Source organism: Calypte anna, chromosome 2 (assembly GCF_003957555.1).
Source record: "Calypte anna isolate BGI_N300 chromosome 2, bCalAnn1_v1.p, whole genome shotgun sequence".
Lineage (NCBI taxonomy): Eukaryota > Metazoa > Chordata > Aves > Apodiformes > Trochilidae > Calypte > Calypte anna.
In genome coordinates this window covers 31383397-31393894 of record NC_044245.1, presented here as the reverse complement: position 1 = coordinate 31393894, position 10498 = coordinate 31383397, and the positions used below count along the sequence as shown (strand labels likewise).

The window sequence follows — 10498 nt, the reverse complement described above, 5'->3', positions numbered from 1 at the left end:
ATTATAAAGTACTGCAGGTTGCTCCAGGCCACAAATCCTAACCCAAAGCCACGTGCAAAGCCTTGGAAAATTAAAATGCTGCAACTGAGCTTAAACAGCCAAAAAAAGCGGCTGCTAAGTCACTCTGAGTACACAGTACATGTTCTTCAGCTGTTGAATGGTGTATCAGAGCACCCCGAGGAATATATCAGAGAAATAACCAATTATTAAAGCACATGTGTGAACAAGTTTTGCCAACACTTCAAAACAAACTCTTAAAAATTGTTCACAAAATTGTAGAGTAAATTAGGCTGGAAAAAGAACCTTAGGATCATCAAGTCCAACTGTAACCTTAACACTTTCAAATCCACCAGTAAACTATGAGCCAAAACAACACATCTATTAAAAATGAAGGGTCTCTTTATTGAAAACCACTTTTTCATTTTTTTTTTTTTTTAGAGGAAAGCTATTTACATAGCTGACATAAGTCCACTCCTAAAGAAGCCATGCTAGCTCCCCAGCAAAACTTTTGAAACTACCCTGATGGATGCAGAGAGAAAATAAGCTGTTAGGTCAGGAATTGAAAAGATACTAAACAAATCAATGATCTCTTTTATGTCAGTTTATCTCCATATGGAAAGCTTGTAGCTATTCCAATTATTGTTTGAAATAGAATATTGAATCTCCAAGAAATGTGTAAAGTACAGTAATATTAGAAATGTGGCATAAAGTGGAGAAAAACCCAACAAACCCACATATTTGGTCCCTCTCTAAACTTAATATAAATGCTTTTATTTGGATTCTCAGCAGTCAGTAAGACTTGACAGCCATCTTTTAATTAAAGAGGCTCCATAGCTGCATGGCTGGTGAAGAAACCTAAGGGCAAGCACCAGCATCAACTCACTGCTTATCCATGCTACTTAACCAGTGTCAGGCTGGTATTTCCTTAGGTTATAGCACCTGGCATGGGCCAAGGTTTGGGGGGACAGTGAGAGCAGTGAGTGACCCACCTAAGCTGTGTGTGAATGAGACTACTCCAGGTCTGGCTCCCTCCACATCACTCAATCCTCACAACTGCCCAGAAGATTCAGTCCCTGGGACTCCCCTGTGCACCTTCCATGACCCACTCTGGGGCACACACTGCTCACCCCCATGGATGTGTGGGGAGAGGGCTATACCAGGTACAGCAACCAGGCTGCACCATGCTTTCTGCTCCATCAGCACAGATGCAGCCATGAATTCTCTGTTACCTTTTCGTGTCTTCTCAGAAAAAAAAATTAAGAAAAAAAAAATTGGAAAACATTACTAATGAGAGACTTGTGCATTTACGAGGGCATAGTAATATCCTTGCTTTGCCAGTAGCTGGTTGTGGGTTCCCTGCTCAACTACCCTGCCATTCTGGATCACTGCAATGATGTCTGCGGTCCTCACGGTGCTGAGGCGGTGGGCAATGACGATGCAGGTTCGGCCTTGCCGGGCGTTATCCAAGGCTTTCTGGACAATCTGCACGCAGATGTAGTGAAAATGCTGTTAGCACCTGGGAACCCTTCACTTGTAATAGGAACCATATTTGAACTTTTACGTTATCACCTGAATCTATCTCCCCCAGACACGTCTGTCAGTGCATACACAAGGTCCTTACTCGACAGGGTTTAGTCACTGAGATAGTGAGACTGATCAAATGAGCATCAGAGACACTGAGAAGTGGGTTCTTGGGCATTCGGTTTGGGTCAGAACACAAATTCAGTATTTACCATCAAATACATCCATAGAAAGTCAAATGCAGAGTATCAGCTCCCCATAATGTTTTCAACTTCAAGTTTTAGGTTTTTCCACTTGTCTATTTGGTAGATACACAGAGTTTATAAGTGTCATTCAATTAAAACTTTTAGCTGGAAAAACGACTGTGATATACCTGCCCTTCTGTTTCACAGCTGAGCATTTGCAACACGTTTGCATGACTTTTATTCTACAGAAAGCAACTAGCAGTGTACGTATTTCATGTAATAAATATTACTCACCTTTTCACTTTCTGTGTCAAGAGCAGAGGTGGCTTCATCCAGAAGCAGAACGGTAGGATTACGAACTAGAGCACGGGCAATTGCTATTCTTTGCTTTTGACCTCCAGAAAGTTGTGCTCCTTTCTCACCCACTGGGGTATTATATTTCTGAATGTTAAAAATTAAAAAAAGAAGGATTGTGAATACACTTGGAAAAGAAAGATTAGAAATTTTATACATGGCTATGAAAACAGGTATTTCCAGCTTGAAAGAAAAGAGTAGTGCAAGTGGCTTGAACAAAGTAAGGTTTTATAAACACCCCTAGTATAAACAGTTATACATACAGCCACACATATTTATATACAGTCTGAAAATTCACTTCCCCAAAGCTTGGAATCAGTCTTGAATGATACTACCAGTGATATAGTAGTAAGGTGTCCACAGACATCTGGCCACGAGTTTATGATTGTAAGAGTAACTAGAGATTTAATGTTTACTAATATATAAATGAAGGACTTCATCTTGCATTACTTGTGAATAAAGCATGCCAAATGTCATTAATACTAATGAAGATAAAACCTTTTCAGTGTTGTATCATTATCAAGTTACAGAAAACTACAGTCAAAAACAATCTATCAAAGAATTTTTCCTCCTTAGAACCAAATTCTTGGCAGGCATGAACAATGCTGAGTTATTTACTTTTGATTTATTGGTCCTTCATATTTGTTTGGAAACATTCCCTGTGCGTGGCCCATACAATTAGAAATAAAGCATTTCATTTTACAGAATTATTTTAGAAGTTAAAAAAAATCATCTGTCTTGGAGTAACTTGAGAAGTTTCAGAGGTCAAAGGAAAAATAAATAAAAAAAATTAAGAGGGTCTGTTAAACATAGTGTTATCTTACTTTTCCCCTTATATTCTGCTTTGTTTGCCACTATATTAATTGAAACACTGACTTTTTTTGAACAAACTAACAGAAATTCTAAGCTTGAAGCACAACATTTTAAAACATATTCTGTATTTTTTCCCATCGAGGGAAACAAAAATATTTGTTTTTAATTTGACTGACGTACGTGAACATTACCTAGATATCTTCACTTCACTGCAAAAATCTAATCTCCCTGTGAAAAGAAGATCACCCTCTCTTACCTGTGGTAGTTTCTCAATGAAGGTGTGAATATTTGCTGCTTTAGCTGCTGCTTCAATTTCTTCCTGACTAACCACCCTACTGTTGTCTCCATATTGAATATTTTCAGCAATGCTGCAGTCAAATAAAATGGGTTCCTGTGACACAAGGCCCAGCCTGGACCTCAGCCATTGTAAATTCAAAGATCTGGTATCCCATCCGTCTGCTAACTAGAAAAAGGAACAGAAAAATGATGCCAAGTTGACTACAGAGCTCATTCACTGATACAATTTGTGTTTCCTGTCTACAGTGTGTAATAGGAAGCCTGTTACGTGGTAGATTCCCAGTTGAAATCAAGTAAAATTTGCATCCAAAATGGAAAAGAACCAGCAGTATAAATGAAACATTTTCTTTCATTAGTTTTTAACATGTGTTTTGACTTCCAGTTCTCAGCAGACAAAAACACAGAGGGCAAATCACAGGCTGTTCCTGCAGTACTTCCAGCTCTGCTCACCACAAGAAGCACCAGAAACCTCATAGGAAAGCCTGTCCCTAAGAACACAATAAATATTTTCAGCTGTAAGCCTTTAACTCAATCTTTAAACCTTCAAGGAAGGTTTTCTGGACTTGCTATACATATTACCAGGGGCTGTGTCAAAAAGCCCGTGCAGCCCTTCAGTGGTGGCACAGTAGCATCTATGTGGGATTACATTTGCATTACCTGAAGCTTGTACCTGTGTCTCTAATGTGTGAATTCATATTAATGAGATGACTTAAATACTGAAAAAGCAAGCGAGATGATCATGATGCCCCTGTGTGACCAGGCTGTGAGCAGCTTTGGGGAGGCAACACAGCCTAACACTGTCATTCTCTCCCATGGCAAGATCTGCACCCTGACCCAGCACATTGTACCCACACAGGTGCCAGTGCAGGAATATGTGGCTGATGCACAGGGGCAGTCAGGAAGAGGGGCCTCAAGGTTGTCTACAGCTCCACTGGAGCCACAACCTCAGTAACTCACACTGCTCAAAAAGGCAATATTCAGAGATATTGCCAGGATCATTTATAGCCTCCGAAACCTTGAAAGATAAAGAGTTCTGTATATTTGTTATTAAGAGCCACACAAATCTATTTTTACCACTTGTCCTTCCACAGGGTCATAAAATCTCTCCAAGAGCTGAATGGATGTGCTTTTGCCACAGCCGCTGCTTCCTACTAATGCCAGAGTCTGTCCTTTGTTCACCTTCACGTTGAGTCCTTGCAAAACCTGAACTTCTGGCCTCGTTGGATAGACAAAATTAATGTTTCTGAATTCAATGTTGCCTTCAAAATTGCTCTGAAAAGTAATAGAGAGTGAACGTGGTCACATTAGCATTTCTTATCCTCACTTAAAATAGTATTTTTGTAAGCCTTAGTTACTTAAACAAGAGCTTGCAAAAAAGTTTGAGAGGGTGTTTTTGAAACTACTGTTGTAGTTTTTTTCAGTTGCATATTGGATCAAGTATGGTGCCGTTATTTATGGGATGATATGCAGATGTAAGTCATTAGATTCTTTTGGAGAGTTTTCTTCATCTGTTGTATCCATTTTTCACTTCAGCTTTGAAAAGAATACCTTTAGACAAATAAAAAAACATTAATATTTTTATTTTTTGATAGTTGATCTAACTTGATATAATCTAGAGCACTTGCTTTCTTGATCTCACCTTGCAGGCAGCACAACTGGAAGAAATACAACACCAGGTCAAGATCAGCTATAAAGACGAGAGAGCTAATTCTTTGGTAGGTAATATACAGATGTGTAGGACAAGATGGGCTTTAAAGAGCAGCAAGAGTTGTCAAATTAACCATTCTAGCCAGGCTGATGTCGAAGAATAAGTGGAAGAAAGGGGGCACACATGAAGACTATTGCCTCTCCTATCTTTTGGGGTAGGAATATGTACATCCTAGCAGCACTCGTAGCACAGTGCTCTCAAGGCAGCTGATGATGTAATTGAATGGGCTGAAAGCTTTGTTGACATCGCAGGAATCACTGGTATTCAGATTCAGCCTATACTGGAAGTATGTTCTTTTAAGTTTTAGTTTAGCAGGGACCTTCTGCCATATCTCTCAATGTCCGAATTGGAGGGCACTGATTCAAGAAGGTACACAAGTGTGCTCATAACTTTTAAGGCTGAAAATCCTGTGCATGAGTTTAAAGCTAGAGAAAATGGATTATGGCTTCCTGGGTAGAGGCCACCATGCAAAACCTATACCAGAACATGATTTTAAACTGAGATTGATGTGCTTATGCCATCCTGTAATGTCATCCCATAAGCCAAACGCATTTCATGGAGAAATTTGACAAGTGCTGATGTCAGTTTTGTTAATGACAGTTTTGATTTAGAGGTGAGTTTTCTGGATTTCTTGAGTGTCTTGTGTTTTTGTTAGCTTGGGGTTTCTTTTGGGTTTTTTTTTCATCTTTTTTTTGTTTGTTTGTTTGTTTGGTTGGTTTTTGTTGTTCCCCCTTGCTTCAAATGTAGAATGAGATTAAGTTAGTTTTGGCTTCACAAGAGAACATTTCTACTTGTGAGAATGTCCAGTTTTAAGAGGATGCATTATGGCAAAACTGCTCTGCCTTTGAAGGAATTAGTTTCATCTACCTAAGTAGTAGAAAAATGCACCTTGTGTTTTATTTCTTCTGTAAACCCTTACAAAGGCAATGAAACTGTTAGTGGAACTGATGATGTTAGTGTTTTTCTGAAATAATTTAAGATATGGTTCAGTAGATAAGATTAATATATAGTTCAGTAGAATGAAGATTTTTTTAGGGTTTTTTTGCTCATTCAGAGCAAAACTACATTTTTAAAGGCATCCACTTGTGACTGAAACCCAGAAATAACATGGTTGATTAAAAATATCAAAGAAATACCATTATCTTGTATAATGTCTGCACATTGTGACATTCTAAAAAAACAAACTATAAATACAGCTTTCAGACAACAAAAATCTTAGCAATTTGGTTTGTTTCAAGTTTTTCTGGAAAAAATCACTTACCAATTTTTCACCTTCTTCACTATAACTGTCAATCAGAGGGTTTCTGTCCAAAAGTTTGAAGATTCTTTGAGCTGACATTCTAGCTTTGCCATAATCTGGTGCCAGGGAAGCAGACTGACCAACATTCATAGCTGCAAATATGATGGAAGAGAAGACTCTAAAAAAACCAAGAGACAAAGCCCCATTAATTTCAGGCAAAACAATGCATTGTTTTCTTCATGTGTAAAATAAACCCTCAAAGTAGAGTTTTTGAGCATTTGTGAACAAAGACATTTCTAAAGCTCCATAATGCCATTTAGTATTAGGAAGTTTTGTTTATTCTTGTAAGTACTCTATAGATGAGCAGCAGCATTGCATCATCCTCTCTATGCAACACCCTCTGCCTAGAAGGAATCTCAAATGTCAAACAGCTCAGACTTTTCCAAAGGAGCTGTGCTGAGCATGGCTCAGCTTTGCTGCTTCACAGTCCCAACACACACTTTTCCCCAAAGCAGCTCTTCTGCCCAAGCCACACTCCCAACCAGACTGAATTCCTGAATCTCTACGTCCCATTCCCTCTGTAATTAGATGAAATAGAGGTGCATGCATTGAAATAACTATCCTGTGTATAATTAATTTATATTTTATAAAGGAGACTCACATAAATACGTTTTCAAAGTTGCTCAGACAATGGGCAATGAGCCAGGCCCCAAATCTGAAGACTGCTGCATTAATAAAGTAGTTTGCACACTGAGCCACTCCGTAAGTAAATCCATAGAAAGGGGCTTTTGCCAGGGAATCTCTGATAAAGGAAGAAAATTTCCATAAATAACTTGTGAAATGGGAATAGCTGACATTGGCCATGGGATGGCCAGATTTCTCAGCTAAAGCTTTCAAACAACACAATTTACACCCCAAACCACAACAAATCAGCCTAGAACACGTGTACACTCACAAACAGCCCCTGCCAGATGGCAAAAGTATTTTGTATCGTGACATGGAACTTCCCTGAGGACAGAAAGCAATGAGATCTTTCATCCTCACTTACACTGTCTTGCATCCTTTGCTTTTTTACAGCAGGGCAGGTCTCTAGAGCACTTTAAAAAAAAAAATAAAATTTAATAACTACCACATATGACCCATTTTATTAATAAAACATGCAGGCTCTAGCCCAGGCTAAGAAGAGCTGCCTGCAGGCTTCTGCCAGGTCTTCCCATCTGAGCAGGGACCTCTCATCCCCATTCAGAGCAGGGACATATTTCTGGGTATTCCCACAGGGATTCGCACTGAGCATTTATTTCTCAATCCTTCTTCTGCAGAAGTTTCATTTTGTACAACTGTAATTGAATGCATGCTAAATCAGAGCCTGGAGGACTCTGCTTTCCATGGTTAAGGATGATAACTGAAGAAATGGAAATCTCCTTTCTAGTCTGAGCTGTAAATCAGAGACTTTTGACAGCTCACAATAGCATTCTGCCCATATCTGGGGTATTACCAGTTCACCAGAAACTGGATTTCAACACTGTTTTGGTTGAGAACAGATTATACAATGCATCATTTATCTTCTTTTACATTAGCTGTCTTCAAGGAGGAAAGAAAAAAACCCAACAACTAGATTTTGGGGTTATCTTGTTTATATAAAATGGACCTAGAAAAAGCTGGCATCCCTGATGATTTGAATGCGTTTCAACAGAGACAAGTCAGTGAAATTGTAGCAGGTCAAACAAAGGAAACATATGTAAAGTTCATTTCAAGGTTTCAAATTCATATAAGGGAAATAAAACTGATTTGTATTATAAATGGTGTGGTATGGGAAGTAACTGTCAGTTCCTGAGTTAACTAGTATCAACGCAGTGCACTGAAATGGAATGAATATATCTCCTATACTCTAGGCATACAGAGGAAAATACAATATTCTGCAATGCATATGCAGAGAGTGAAGTTTATAAAGTCTTTGGGCAATGAAAAAGGAAATCCTGCAAATCTCTTTTCACTCAGCATTTAAGAGTGTATATTAAAATGTGATGAGTGAACACATTTCAAAACTAGGTGAATAGCTATTCATAATCTTTCCACTGTTTTGTGTATTGGATAGCTTGCAAGAAATGTGTTTACAATAAACCTGTAAGACTAAAATATATAAGGAAGGAGTTACTAAAGAAAAAAAAATCTCACCTATATGGATCATTCAAACTTGTAATGTATCTTTCATAAAATGCTTCTTCCCGGGTCAGTGAAGCTACAGTTCTTATGTTTTCAACTGATTCTGTGGAAATCTGAATTTGGAGATAGAGCAAGAGATAATGCCTTACAACTGCCAGAAACAATGTATTTCCTCAACACTCAATCTTTTCTTTGGGATTTGTTATTATAGATTAAAAAGTGCTTGCTTAAGAGAGGAGATGGAGATTTATTACCAGGTGAAAGAAAGCCCAGAGCAATAAGATCATTTGTGACTTTGCACAGTCACAAGTGATTGTGACTGCATAGTCACAAGAGGAGCAGAAGGCTGAAGCCAACAACATATTTGAGTTCAGAACCTTGGGCCAGCCTGCAGGGAGCATCAGCAGCCCCTGCCCTAACCATTGGTTGCAAGCCCAATGAATTAAACCCTATTTGATAAAACGGGAACAAACCCCGGTCACCTGGATGCAGCTTACACTTTTTGCATGGACTATTTCTGTCTCCTGGAACAGTGCTATCAGGTGAATGAGGGCAGAGCCCTGAAACTGCTGGGCACATTAGTGGTTCACATTTTAGGATGGAATAAAAAAAGGGGCAATGTCAGGGCCTGGGGGCTAAGCTCTGCAAAGCTTCTGGGCAAAGCCCAGAGCTGCGTCACTCACCCAAGGCACAAGGCACATCAGGGTGGGGGCTGCTACTATTACAGCTGTACCTGCCCACAAATCCCCAGTGGAGGCTTTCAAATCCATTTTTATAGACTAATTTGCAGATGTTTTGCTTTATCTACATTTTGCTTTTCTTGGGGATTTAGAAACATTTCCTTTATCCCCCACTCCGCCCTGTCCTGTTTCCTCCCCCCTTAATGTATCTTAGATAATTAAGTCAGCTGTAATACAGCTACAATGTCCTTAAAGGCGATCCCAGACCGTAACGCTGTAGTTCAAATTGGAGAACTTACTCTTCCAGCCTCTTCCAAAGCTTTTTGATCTTTTGCAGCATGACCAGACACAGAGCTAACTCTCGCAGCATTTGTAACAACAACAAAAGGAATGCAGGCCAGGATAAGCAAAGTTAACTGCCAGCCATACACAAAAGCAATAATGATGGCAGTCAGAAGGGTAAAGACAGACATGGTCATCAGTCCAAGGCGGCGTCCAGTTGCCTTAAAAAGAAGACCCACAAGAGAACCCCCCAAATATTAGGTCGTTAGATTTTTGTTTTGTTACTTACACCACCACTTAAAAAGACTATATAGTTACTGTCAGCAGTTGAGCTGGAAAATGAAACCATGAGTGATCTCACACATGGACGTTACACAGCTCCTTATGTAAATGTTTCTAAGCATCCCTTGCCCCTGCCAGCATTTGGGCCATCAAGTGAGGTTCAAGCAGTCTGCACAGCTGGTCATGATCATTGCTTAATGAAATATCTAGGACCTCTCACACTACCTGAGACACAGATGACTGAGGCCACTGTCACAGTAGGGAAGGTTGGTAGGTACCCAGTATCAGGCAATAGGGGCTTTGTCCCAAGAACAACCCTTCATTGACCTGTCCCACTAACAGTGGTGGAAACTACTCATCCTCTGGTTCTCACACTGCTGCACCTGAGGTTGGGTTCTTTGAAAAAAATAAATAAAGAAAAAAATATAGATTTGGCCACCCAGCAGAAATGCTTTATCTCAACACAGAAAATGAGTGGGAAAGATGAACTCATACTGAAGAACTCATGTCTTTTCCCAGCCTTTGTAACCCTTTCATCAAGAACTTTTAAAATGAGGTGATTAGCATCCAGCATCTGGGTGGGCTCTGATCTCCAGGAAAAAAAAAAAAAAAAAGTCTGAAAACAGCCCTGTGGAAAGTTTATCTTCCAAAATTTGGCTTGATGGAAAAAACAAAAGTTCTTGGGTGGTAAGTAAAATTATTCCCTCCTTTGCCAAAATTTTTTCTGCCCTGAAAAGACTTTTCTTGTTCAATAAAATTTAAAATAGTAATAATTAAACCAATGCCAAGGTGAATTGTTGCCATATGTTCTAGGGGCTGCACATAAAGCTGGATTTGGAAACTTCATCCAGTGCAGCATGAGGCACAGTACTCACTGACACTCTGTAGAGCTCCAGAGAACACAAACACTGGAGAGCAACTCAAGCCCTTTAGCTGGCTTTTGTAGTTAGGGGACCCTGTGCACCCCTTCTTT

The 10498-nt window shown here is 39.4% G+C and overlaps 1 protein-coding gene across 1 annotated transcript in view; it reads right to left on the bottom strand.

Annotated features, from left to right (window-relative positions):
• Positions 1–691: 691 nt before the first annotated feature.
• Positions 692–10498, bottom strand: part of ABCB5 (ATP binding cassette subfamily B member 5) — a 35397-nt gene continuing 25590 nt past the window's right edge. The window contains exons 22-29 of the mRNA XM_030445228.1: positions 9261–9464; positions 8294–8394; positions 6780–6920; positions 6140–6296; positions 4245–4442; positions 3130–3336; positions 2001–2147; positions 692–1482 (exon numbers count right to left, since the gene is read on the bottom strand). Of these exons, the coding sequence (XP_030301088.1) occupies positions 1285–1482; positions 2001–2147; positions 3130–3336; positions 4245–4442; positions 6140–6296; positions 6780–6920; positions 8294–8394; positions 9261–9464 (1353 nt within the window). The 3' untranslated portion in view covers positions 692–1284. The remainder of the gene's footprint in view (positions 1483–2000; positions 2148–3129; positions 3337–4244; positions 4443–6139; positions 6297–6779; positions 6921–8293; positions 8395–9260; positions 9465–10498) is intronic.